Source organism: Cheilinus undulatus, linkage group 4 (assembly GCF_018320785.1).
Source record: "Cheilinus undulatus linkage group 4, ASM1832078v1, whole genome shotgun sequence".
Lineage (NCBI taxonomy): Eukaryota > Metazoa > Chordata > Actinopteri > Labriformes > Labridae > Cheilinus > Cheilinus undulatus.
Genome location: NC_054868.1, coordinates 36098098 through 36110635, shown reverse-complemented (window position 1 = coordinate 36110635; position 12538 = coordinate 36098098). Strand labels below are relative to the sequence as shown.

The window sequence follows — 12538 nt, the reverse complement described above, 5'->3', positions numbered from 1 at the left end:
CTGCCAAAAATAGATCTGCAAACATTGACTCAAACCATGATAAAGCAGTTATTAAGTACTTTATGCAAAGGTCTTTTGATAAGAAAAGCGTGCATAGGCCTTTTTAGAGTTTTATGAGTAAAACAATTAAAATTCTTTGGGGATTTTTGATGGCAGTGTGTCACTTTTTCTTCTCTCTTGGGTCCTTGGGGAGCTCCACTTTTGTTAGGTACAAATGGGGGGGCGCCAAGAAAAAAACAGTATAAAAGTATTTGGCTGCCTGGCCATTACTGACTGACTGTAATGACATTGTATTCAAATACATGTACTTTAATATGGAGTTGCCCTCCCTTTTGAAGCTATAACTATCTCCACTCTTCTTGCCCATTCATTCTGTAGAGCATTTATGTGAGCTCCAGCACTGATGTTGGACCAGAAGGCCTGGCTCGCAATCTCCATTTCAGTTAATCTCAAGGGTGCTCCATGGGGTTGAGGTCAGGGCTCTGAGTGGGTCAGTCAAGTTCTATCATACCAAACTGTTGTTGGAATAGAAAAGGGCCTTCTCCAAACTGTTTCCACAAAGTTGGAAGCATAGCTTTGTCCAGGATGTCTTAGTATGCTCTAGTATTAAGATTGTCCTTCACTGGAGATAAGGCGCCCAGCCCAAACCCTGAAAAACAGCCCCATACCATTATACCTCCTCCATCAAACTCCCTCCTCCTTCACAGTTGGCACAATGCAGTCAGATATGTTATGTTCTCCCTTGTTTCAACCCAGCACCATAGAGAGTACCAAAGCCGGTGAAACCCACTCAGACGTCTTATACAACAAGAAGTGGCACAGGTTGTCAAAAGTTATACCTTCAAACCATAAATTGTAATCACTTTTTTCCTCTTAAAGCTAGCTGTTATGCTGTTTCATTGTCGTTTTCCATGCCTTTGTGGCTCTTACGGAAGGTTTTCCAGCAAGCCTGGGACTTGGATGTCTTTTTGGGGTCATTTAAGATTAAATCCACACCCGTAAATCAACGATTAAAGTAATTATGATAATTAATTTTACCATTTTTTATTCATTTTCAGTCTTCATTTTAATGATAGAATTAGCTATTCCATTTGATTGATGAGAACTATTTAATGGAGCATTTTCACAAAATTGAAAATTAAATGTCTTTTTCGTGTTAATAATGACATACATTGTGCAAAGTGAAGATTAAAATTAAAAAGCATTTCAGTTATTGCCTTTGTCATATTAGACTTTTCATTCAAATTATTTTTTTTTCAAACTGAAGATGAGAATTAACTAGTTAGATAATTGAATGTTCTTTTCATTTTTGAATCAAAAACTGCACACACATTCTCTGAATGAAAAAGCTTTTTCTAATCATGCATTTCAGTTTTCAGAAAAGCCAAACCATTCGAGTAATGAGAGCTATATAGCAGAGTATTTTCTGAATATTAAAAATAAAAATACTTTTCTCTTTCAATTGAATTGTTAAGAAATGTGCATGCTTGAAGATGAAAATTAAATGGAAATTGAACAACTGAATTTTAGTATTATTTATGAGTCAAAAAATGCACCCATTACTGGAAATTTACAAAGCATTTCTGTTACTGTATTTAAATTTCCAAATAAGACTTTTAATTTGAAGTTGTGATCACTATAAGCTTCCATAGTCTTTAAGCTGTAATCTTGTAATAGTAACTGCAATGACTGAAAAAAGACTATGCTTAACTTTTCCCTGATTCATGTTTGTAAGGGGGCAATGTGTTCATGAAATAATCCAAGATAAACTCACACACACACTTTAGCATTTTAGTTTAGATTTTATTAAGATTTTTTTAAAGATGACTTAGGTACGACGAAAACGTGTATATTTGTGTTGTATTTCATTGATACAGATTGTTAAGCTAGGTGGCAGTAAAATAGAAATACTACACATGGTCAGCAGGAATGCAATAAAAGTGCTGGAGAAACGAAATAGAAAAAAACTACTTCCGGTTTCAACAATCTCTGTATCACAATAAAAGCTTGTTGAAAAAATATATAACAACTCTCAAGCTATAAATGTTACATTTCCATTTCCATGTAAAATAATTTCACAATAGTTTTTATTCATTATTTTAAATGATCTTTTGTTAACAGTGGGATAAATCTGTTATGGTTCATTTTTTTACTGTCCTTTTTCTTTGGTTATTGATCAGTCATTTTTACCCACGGTAGCTTACAGCGTTTTTCATCTGAACCTAATCAAAGTGAAGCTTGTAGATTGATTTTAAACAATTTTACCCTTATTCATTTGTGTGTATCATTCAGACGCCACTTTTACTTTGTCATTGAAGTGATGCATGCTTTTAGTCATATCTATTACATGCTTAATTTGATGTCTGCATAAACCAGGGACTGTTAAAAAGTACATGTATGGTTTCTAAAGAGGCATTATGAATCCGATCCTAACACAAAGATGTCAAATAAATCATACACCAAACTGAACAAAACTTTAAGCTATGAAAAACACATAGCAGCTTTTTTTTACTAAAATAAAGTCAAAGACGCTCAAACTGCGTTTCTATATGACTACTGTGCAAAGGGGCAATATTTATCAGCTGTAATGAAGGTTGTCTTTGCTTTTAGAAACAGTCGAGCCACAGCTTTTGTCCTCTTGAGGCTTTTAATTTGAAAGCCGCTGGCCGGAAATCATCGCTCGCGTGAGCGGACTTCACATTTCCTGGTGCGAATCGGAGGCGGTGGGAAACGGGAAGCAGGAACCAAAAAGAGAAGAAGAAGCGGCTATAATGAGACCGATGCTGCTGCGCTCGTCGTTCGGCTGCCTGACGACAGTTTTCGGCTCATTTTCTGCGCCTAGAAATAAAATCGTCACACAAGCAACAGTCGCACCTCATCTGTTTTATCTCAGAAAAACGATGCATTATCAAACCGAGGAGAGAGGACAGCCAAATTCTCCCGACTACCGGATTTATTTTAGTAAGTTTACACTTGACAGCATTGAAGACTCCATGATTCCCCCTTGTATTTCTGGGTATAACGGGGCTACCCACGTGTCCCTTGTAGTCACATGTAACTATCCTCCAAGTCGACCTCCAGGTCAAGGTAAACGTTTGACCTTTGAGCTCAGTATTGTCTTGACATTTTCTGCTCTTAACCCTTCAAGTAAGTCAAAACAGGCCAAGCATTACCCCCTGTGGTTAGCAGGTTGAAACAGCCCATACAAGCAGCAAGCTAGGCAGAAGTTAACTGAATGTCTAATTTACTTCCTGTTGTGTAACAATGAAAAGAAGAACTGGTATTTCATACGTGTCTTTCACATGTATCAGAACAGGCTAGTCCCATTAGAATTGTATTGTATGTGATACTAGAAGAAGGAAGCATGGAGACATTTCTGTCCTTGTTAATAATACATAATTAGTTTATGACGATAATAATGCAGCACAACAGCATTTTTTTTTCAAAATTTTCCTGCAAACTTGTTAATTTCATAACATTTAATGTAAGATTAAAATGTCCTGCCATCTTTTTCTAAAGGCATATTATTGTTATAGCTTGTAAGCAATATTTTTACTATTTCTGCCATGTATAAAGTAGCACAATTGAAATTTACTGAGTTAAGACCATTTAGATTTGCATTCAACTAACTTGTCATTTTAATGTGATACAGTGGAAAACAACTGCACATAAACTCCCAGTCCTACAGAGGAAAAACAAAGCTCAAGCCATCTTTTTTTGTAATAACAGCCTTTTAGAACATCAGTATAATCTACATTTATGTTTATTAGGGTTTTTACTTGCTAACAATCCGTTTGTTACTTCTCAGAAACAAAGGAAGGAAAATACATTTCACCATTCCATGACATTCCACTTTTAGCAGAGAGACCAGGTGACCAGGTGAGTTCTTCTACGGTAAGTTCCTGTCTTCATTTAGCTGTTATAAACAAAAGTAAACCACCAGTTCACCTCTTTATATTATCTTTCAACAGGACAATGGCGTGCCAGCTAAAAGACCCAAGCAGAATGAGAGCGAGGTACCACATTCAGACATTTAATGTCTGGTTTACTTGCTGAAAGCATTTACCCAAGCATTTACACCTTCCTTTTGTATTTTCAGGTACTTTTTAACATGGTAGTGGAGGTACCTCGCTGGTCAAATGCTAAAATGGAGGTAAGAAGGCCATTGGTGAAGCACCTTGCCTTAAGTATCATACCTGGCCTATAGCATCAGAGGAAATAGGGAGACATCAGGGGAGAAGGAATGTATGGCTGATGAATCAGCTGACGAAGAGGACAGTAAAATTTTTGTGCTTATTTAGCCACTTGTAGACAGGGATGAGGAAATCCACCTATGATATTTTCAGATGCCACTAGATTTGACAATTTGTTCATTGTCTGCAGCCATTTATCTGACACCATAGTGAACATGCTTGTAGATATTTAGGACTGGCAGCAACCTGCTACAGAGCGGACCAGTACCAGGGTTTACAATGGATACATGCCTCTGTATAGGTCCAGGACTACGTTAACATGGTGTATGCTGCTGCCTAGATCAAGCACTCAAGTATAAATCAGCCTTGAATGCTAGTCTGACTTAAGTGAAGATTGATATGTTTGAATTATACCACTTCAGGTATGCACCAACAGGGGAATCAAGTTCAGTCTACTAATATTATTTGTTCAAAGAATGAGGCATAGAAGTATCCTGAAGCTTTTCTATGTATTATTTAATGAGTTTAATGACTGACATCACAAGTTTTAACTGCACTTCTATCTAAATCTTTAAAAGTAGCCTGAATCTGCTTTTCTTGTAGCTAGCAAAAGTCAAAAGCTAAGGCTCTCTGTGGCATAGAGATGTAATTTTTGCCCTCTGATTGACAAATTTATCAAATCTAATGTATATACAAATAAATGCTTACCTTTCAAAATTGCTTTAATTTTCAGATTGCAACAAAGGAACCAATGAACCCAATCAAACAAGATGTGAAGAAAGGAAAGCTTCGGTATGTTGCAAACATATTTCCCCATAAAGGCTACATTTGGAACTATGGAGCACTCCCACAGGTGAGGCAACATCAGCACCTAAGCAAATAAGTCTTCTTATAGATTTATCTTTGGGGTTTGTATTGCCTTTTTAAGAGATAGAACAGTAGTTAGAGTGGAAAATCTGGGGGACAGAGTGGGGCTGTAGGTCAGAGTCAAGCCTGGGCTACCTCTTACAGAGCTTATGCCCTCTGTACATTTTTTTAGATAAATGTTTATCATCTGTGAACAGTATGCTGATCCTAGTGAAACATTTAGCTTTTCAAACCATTGATAAATTACTTTAACCCCTTCAACAGTTACATATGTTTGATGTAGACAGGAAAATTAATGTCTTGCATTTTTTTTTTAACTTTTCCTTGGAAAAGACATGGGAGGACCCAAACCACACAGATGAAGACACAAAGTGCTGCGGTGATAATGATCCAATTGATGTTTGTGAGATTGGCTCTCTGGTAAGACAACTGCAGATTTATCAATGAAGTGTCATTTTGGTTCATTTTCTGACTTTGAAATATTATTGCTTTCTTTGTCAGGTGTGTTCTCCAGGTCAGGTGATTCAAGTGAAAGTGCTTGGTGTTTTGGCTATGATTGATGAAGGAGAAATGGACTGGAAGGTCATTGCTATCAACTCTGAGGACCCAGATGCCAAAAGCCTTAATAGTGGGTTTTTCTCGTGGATCATATTATCTGAAAAAACTGACAGATCCACTTTATACCCTGGAAAATCAGTTTAGTAATCTTGTAAAGAAAACAGTCTCGTAAATTAGTATTTTTCTGGACTGTGTTCAGGAGTCAAAGTAAGAACAAAATGTCTGAAAGTCCTTCAGAAAACTAGCAACAAAAACGCATAACCAGAATTATTATTGTCAACATAGTTTTGTTTACATTCAACATTTCTTACCAAAGCATTGTCTATTCTGAAGGCCCTAGATACACATGATGTATTTTTATTTTGTCATTCTAAATTATTTTGGCTTTTTCAGAAGAAAAAAACAACGCAATTTCTTTTCGAGTTGAAATGATTATGCAACTATAAGTGTAATATTATTCAGTACAAGTACAGAAAAAATGGTTCCATTTATCTTATTCTGTTAATTTTTGTGATTCTCAGACATAGATGATGTTCGCAGGAGCCGGCCTGGCCATTTAGAGGCTACTGTGGACTGGTTTAGGAAATACAAAGTGCCTGATGGAAAGCCTGAGAACCAGTTTGGATTCAATGGGCAATTCAAAGACAAGGTATTGAGACATTTGGAGCTTCATATAGAGCACATGTATGAAACATGAGTTTGTCGTCAGAGTTTGCATCTCATTACACAGAGTAGTGTCCTCTTTTCTGACCTCCTTTGTCCTTTTGCAGGACTTTGCAGTTAAAATTATTAAATCCACACATGAGCACTGGAGGGCACTAGTGCAGAAGCAGACAAACAGTGGAGGGATTGACTGGTAAGTTGTTACGAGTAAATGATTAATTGTGTGATGATTGAGTGATTTGTACACAGACATTAGTGACTCTGTAAGTCTGATAAAAAACAATGACTTTCTGGTTTGTTCAGCAAAAATACCTCCTGCTGCGAGAGCCCTTTTAATTTCAGTTCAGAAGAGGCCAGTGGTTTGGTCAAGTTGGTAAGAACTTCCACTTATTAATGTTTTCATGACGGATGCAAAAATAGCAGTTGGAATAGTATTAGGATGAGACTTGATGGTTGTCATACATTTTGTTATTTTTGAAACTCTAGGCCCCTGCATTTGGCAGAGCACTTCCTGTGCCTCCAGAGGGTAAGTAAACAAAGATAGAACTGCACAATTTAATTTGTGGTGTTTGAATTTTTTTTTAGAGATTTATAGTTGAAAATGATTCTTCTCTTTTACAGTGGACAAGTGGCATTTTGTCTGAAGGCCTGAAGATATTCTTTTCGATGTATGAAATATGCAAATCTTGATCAAAAGGGGGAAAATTGACTTGGTTAAGGTTCTTGAAGATGTTTCACTTCTCCTGTGAAAGGCTTCACCCAAGGCCACCCATAAGGGGGGTGGGCACACTTAACTAAACCATTTTCAAAGTAATGTTTGACTTCATCGCTAGGCAGTGATGTGCACAAACGCGAGGATGCCAGAAAATTAAAAGAAAGAAAAATAGACAACTTTAATGGTAAATAATTACTCAATTGTGAAAAGGGTTAAAAATTGTCAAAAAGCAGCAGAAATTGGTAAAAACTGGTAAAAGAGCCGGCAGAATACAGGTATGGCAAAAATGGGTGTAAAGTGGAAAAACTGGAAAATAGGTGAAAAGTGGCATAAATGGGGGTTAAGTGGCAAAAGAGTGGCATTAAAGGGTGTAGCACATCATAAAGGGGTTAAAAGTAGCTAAAAAATGACAAAAATTGGTGTATAATGACTTAAATTGGTTAAAAAGGACAAAAAACAGCTAAAATAGGTTTTAAACAGCAAAAAGCGATAAGCAAAAATGGATGGACAAAGTGTTGAAAAGGAGTTAAAAAGTAGAATAAATTATTCCAACATCAGAACCCAGTAATAGTTAAACAAACTTTTCAGGTCCACAATGAGGTAACTGTTAGCCAGGATGCTAGCCTGTTCTTGAGGTCTTTCAGGGACCCAGCCAGTTCTGTTGGTGAGCTTCACCTCAGGCTGCTGACCGGAGTCAGCACTACAGTCAGTTTAGAACTGAAGAAGCCTTTCATAGGAGAGGTGAAATATTTTCAAGACCCTTGATCAAGCCCAGTTGCCTTTTTTTAAATCATTTTTTGGATAACCATGACTTGGATCAATGAAAAACTACACAGACAACATGGGAAGCAGATGCATTTTTTGCATGCAGCTGGATTTAATTTTTGTAAAGGACCCCTTCTGAGTTGTTTGATGTGCCATCTGTTTTAATGCCAGTGCATGGTCAGTATGAGACATTAGAGATCTCAAAGAACCATAAGTGAAAGTGTTTGTAACTGGCATTATCAATAAAAAAATCAATTAAGTGTTTAACATGGCTCCCAAATAGATGGTAACCTGGCCCCAGAATGGTCATCTTTCTACTAAATTGTAAATATTTCTTTTATGATTAGCATTTTTGGGGCCAGTGTCCAGGTCAGCCTTTGTATAAGACTGTAAGTTATGCTAATATTCTTTAATTTTCTTTCAAGATTGTAATCTGTTTGAACTGACCATTAAAAACACATTTTGTCATAAAGAACTCTATCCTGTATGGGCAAATAAAAAACAAGGTGAAACTGTTTCTTTACAGTTCCATTTGTACACATTTGAAACCCTTTAAATACGTTCAACAATGCACAGAAATGGGACATGATTATTGACTTGGAGCACCAGATGAAATCGCTTTAAATAAATATAAATTTTATTAAAAAAACACCCACATCTCAGCAATATCAGGAATGATATAATAAACAGCTTTCAAATAAACTGCATTCAGTACATTACAATACTTACAGTATTAATATCCATCCTTAATTCCTTTTTTGCAGCAAACCAAACTTCAGGAGAACAAGGGAAGCCTTAAAAATAAAACAGGAAAAAGTTGCACTTTTTTTATACCTTTAGTGTCTAACTGCAGAGACCAAGTGTGTATCAACTGCTAGCTGAACCTCTTGAGCTGAGCACATTTAGTGCACAAGTTAAGCCCAGAAAGTCATTCAAGTAATGTTGACTCACTCAGAAACACTCCGAAGCATCTTCAAGTATGGCTATGCTTTTAAACCCGCTATATCTTAGACACCTCTCCTCTCTCAACCACGACCTGCTACCTTAGCTGGGTTCTGTACAACAAAATTTGACTTTTTTTGTAGATTTATTTTACAAAACTGGAACAGGTAAAAAAGAAACTAGAACCTCTAATGTCTGAGTGGACATGATTCTATTACTGTAAACATTGCTGTGAAAGTTAGCACAAATTTTACAAAGACTTCCTGGATTATCTAACCGTGATCATTCTTTTAAACCTGAAAGAGCCAGAGGGATATTTGAAGATATGATGAGAATCGCTGCTAGAGGTGCTGCGGATCAATTAGAAGGACCTGCATCAGCATGAAAGAATGAGTTGTATCACAGAATACTGTAATACAGGTTCTTGGTATGTACAATGTGACATAATTTATTTTTAACACATTTACAATTTGTTTAAATAAAATGTTTTGCAATTTTTTTATTACATAATTTTTCCTGAAAAGAAATGAAGTGCTTTCAGAAACTGAGATTATTATGAAGGGGGAAAGTTACTACAACATGACAATCATTCAATTATACACCACGTCAAAAAATCAAAAGGGCAGGGAAATGAATTTTACAATTGCTTAGTGGTTATAAATAAATTTAACTATTAACAGGCACAAGATTGTGCAATTACCTTATTTGCTGCCCTGGTCTTGCCTTATAGCTAAAGCAAACTTTGCTTTTTATTTAGTCATCATTATTTCCCTTTAACCAACTCAGTGCATATATTTTAAAATTACATTTAAAAGTTCACCACCTTTCTAGTGGCTTAAATTTAAATTAAAAGTTGAGGGACAGTTTCTTTTTATTTTTTCCTCAGAAGTTTTGTGTGTAGTAGCTATAGAAAAAGATACGTGGATTCAGGATGCAATGGCAAGCACCTGAATGAGAAAATGTCAAGATGAAAACAGTCAGTGAGGATGTAAAAAGTTGAAATTGACATTAAAAATGTCCCTGAATTTACAGTAACATCAAAGATTCAAGTTCAAGTAATACTTTCTACGGGATTGTTTAGAAAGCAAGAAATGAACTTTTATGCCTTTTGGTGGCCTGAAGCTAAGCTGTTATAAACACTTTAAAAGTAACACACAAAGGAAGAAAAAATATGTTTTTATCCTATTGCCAAAATATTTTTGAGGTATATGACAGGTCTGTACTTTACATTATTTATAAGCTTTCTCATTGCCCAGAGTCTCACATTGTATGTTTCTAGTGGGTTGTATAGCACCTCATGATATAAAAGAAGTTGAAACCCAAAGAAATACAATGAAATAGGCTGTTAGCATTCTTTACAACACAAAATCCAGAACAGTAATTCCAAAAGGGAAATTAACTTACTGTACAAATCTCATCTTTATATCTTACAGTTAGATTGCAATAATTAAAGACCCCACAGCAAGCCAGCTGCCCTCTGAAACTGACGCTGAGCTTACCCTGTTTTATGTTCCTCAGTGTAGAAAAAGCACATTAACTAAGCACCACAGACATAAAAACTACATGAAATATTCACAGTCCAGGTTTGTTCATTGAACCTAAGGTAAGGAACATTAAAAACAGTCGCTGACAACAAAAGTGAGCCTTGAAAAAAACTAAATCAACACCACTGTCATTGTTCTTCCTCAAAATGTTAAAAATTCACCATTAAAATGGCTCAATTTACAGTATAAATGACATAAGAAAGTGAGAGAACTATGTGAGAGAAGCACCAGAACTGATGGTTTTAAAAACTGTTCTTGCATGAACGCTATGTCATCATTTCATTAACTGATATTTTGAAATTAAACATTATCTCTGTAGGGTCACAGTAAAACCTTTTTCAAATTCAAAGGTATTGCCAAATCATTTAACTTGATTATTAAAAGTGCTTGAAGAAACACTGACTTGCCATAAATCATTCCTATGCTGATGATTTAACAGTAGAGTTGTATGTTTTACTGTCCTGTTGAAACAAGTAACCGTCAGTCCTTGAGTGAATTGTGTTAATAGTGTGAAGGCATTAATTTAAAATAGAATAAATGAAAATATAAACTCATTTTAGCACCTTAAATGTTGATGTTTACAAAGTCAGTGCCAAGATGGCATCTCCAAAATTTTGTAAGAAAAATAAAGCCACCAAAAATGAAACTTTGTTTCCATTAAAAAAATAGGTCCATGTGTGTCAGAGTGAAAGCACCAGAGATTTTGACAGTATGTAATTGCAAAGAAATAAGTACATCCCTAGTAGTCAACTGGTAAAGCTTGATTGTTAAGAGGATGAAAGACGTTCTCGTCTGATCTTAAGTTCCTGTGCATCACTGTGGCTAACGTACAGAAAGGAGTGTATGGACAAGGCCAGTGGTGCTTGTGGTCTTTGTCTTAAATACCCCCTTCAGTTTTTTTCTTCTTCATGAATATTTTCTACACAAACTGGCTGTAAGGCCCTGTGACCTTTGTGAAGGCGTATGGAGATGAACTGACATAAGTGTTTGTTGTGCATGACAAGGAGCCCTCCATAAGTGCCTGAATAAAACGCTTGTACGGAGGTGTTCCTGTGGTTTCTGATGATTCCTGGTGCTCTCGCTTCACCCCTTTCTTGTTGCTCTTGCTAGGTGTCCCCTCACCCCCGTTCCTCTCTGCATCCTCTTCCTTCTCCCGAGCCTTTTCAGCCATTTTGGCTTCCCACAGCGCCAAACCATGCTTGGCTTCATTCATATTTTTGTGCTGGTAAAAGACTAGGGAAATTCGTGTTGGATGGTTGCGATTGGGATATTTAAGGGGTGTTGTGGCATGGAGCTCCCGTTTTGCACACTCGATAAGGACTGAGCCATGTGTCGGTGCCACCGCCACACCACCAATCTCAGGGTCTAAGAAGTTGTGCTCATTGTCTGACCACATCTCAGGCTTTTGTGGGGTTGTGGGTGTCTGAGGTGTTCCAGGCTCTGGCTTGATACCATTAGGTATGCCTAACCCCAACTGTGTGTCAGGGTTTAAACACCCGCCACTTAATTGCGCAGAAAGCATTTGTGGGCGTGGTGCACCCATCTCTGTTTTGATATGCATATGGAAAGGATCTTGGCCTGGGGTTAAGATTTGAGAGCTCTGAGAAAGGTATGGATTTGGGTATCCTCCAAACTGGTTACCTTTGTTCATAGCAGCTGTGTACTCCAGACCTCCATGGGCTGAGGGTGCTCTTGAGAGGGGATCCATGAACTGAGGATCAGGGGCTCCACTGGGACCAAAGGGAGGAAAAGGTCTCATGGGGTGTACTGGCCTCATGCTGCAGGCATTGTAGCCATTGGCCTGTAAAGCTGGCTCACCGTACCTTGGTGGATAATTGACCTCGTAACGTTTATGTACACCGTACTGCTGCTCTGTGTAAAGGGCTGGCCGCTGTTGTTGATACATGTCGAGGTGCTTTGGGTTTGAAGCATAATATGGATGGTAATTGTCAAGGGGCATTCCTCCATTAGACTGATATCCTGGGTATGGGCGATTTGATCCATTCATGTAGGAGTTTGGTACATGGAGCGGGGAGGGGTAAGGGCTGGCTGGTGTTGGTGGCTGAGGGGGGTACATGCTTCCTGGCTTGGAAGTGCTTGGAAAAGATCCAGGTTGGTTGGGGAAGGTGGGGTACCTGGGTGTATTTTTCGAGCCAGGATAGGGAGGAAGAATACTCTGGTGCTGCTGTTGCTGATGATGGTCCCCAAAGGGGTGTGTTCGTTGACCTGGCTGTAGAGTGGCTCCTACAGCACCTGGAATAATACCTTGAAAACAAATGTACTATGTTAGC

General features: G+C 37.5%; 2 protein-coding genes across 3 annotated transcripts in view; one reads left to right on the top strand and one right to left on the bottom strand.

Annotated features, from left to right (window-relative positions):
* The first annotated feature begins 2733 nt into the window (after positions 1-2733).
* On the top strand, positions 2734-8276 carry ppa2 (inorganic pyrophosphatase 2). Of its 2 annotated transcripts, none has more exons than XM_041784550.1 (12): positions 2734-2961; positions 3809-3879; positions 3972-4016; positions 4100-4153; positions 4927-5046; positions 5394-5480; positions 5562-5688; positions 6140-6267; positions 6389-6474; positions 6585-6654; positions 6768-6807; positions 6903-8276. In XM_041784550.1, the coding sequence occupies exons 1-12, from the start codon at positions 2772-2774 to the stop codon at positions 6923-6925; spliced, it is 1041 nt and encodes a 346-aa protein (XP_041640484.1). In that variant the 5' UTR covers positions 2734-2771; the 3' UTR covers positions 6926-8276. The 2 variants fall into 2 exon arrangements, with proteins under 2 accessions (XP_041640484.1, XP_041640483.1); XM_041784549.1 differs by having other exon boundaries at positions 3809-3894.
* Positions 8277-8376: 100 nt separating this feature from the next.
* tet2 (tet methylcytosine dioxygenase 2) overlaps positions 8377-12538 on the bottom strand; it is a 37976-nt gene continuing 33814 nt past the window's right edge. The window contains exon 10 of the mRNA XM_041784547.1: positions 8377-12512. Coding sequence (XP_041640481.1) covers positions 11167-12512 — 1346 coding nt within the window. The 3' untranslated portion in view covers positions 8377-11166. The remainder of the gene's footprint in view (positions 12513-12538) is intronic.

What these genes read in the sequence shown, in the direction of transcription:
- ppa2 (XM_041784549.1), top strand. Translation starts at nt 2,772, where the DNA reads ATGAGACCGATGCTGCTGCGCTCGTCGTTCGGCTGCCTGACGACAGTT. An exon ending in GGTCAAATGCTAAAATGGAG is followed by an intron (nt 4,154 to 4,926) that starts GTAAGAAGGCCA and finishes TTTAATTTTCAG; the next exon opens with ATTGCAACAAAGGAACCAAT. An exon ending in AACAGTGGAGGGATTGACTG is followed by an intron (nt 6,475 to 6,584) that starts GTAAGTTGTTAC and finishes TGGTTTGTTCAG; the next exon opens with CAAAAATACCTCCTGCTGCG.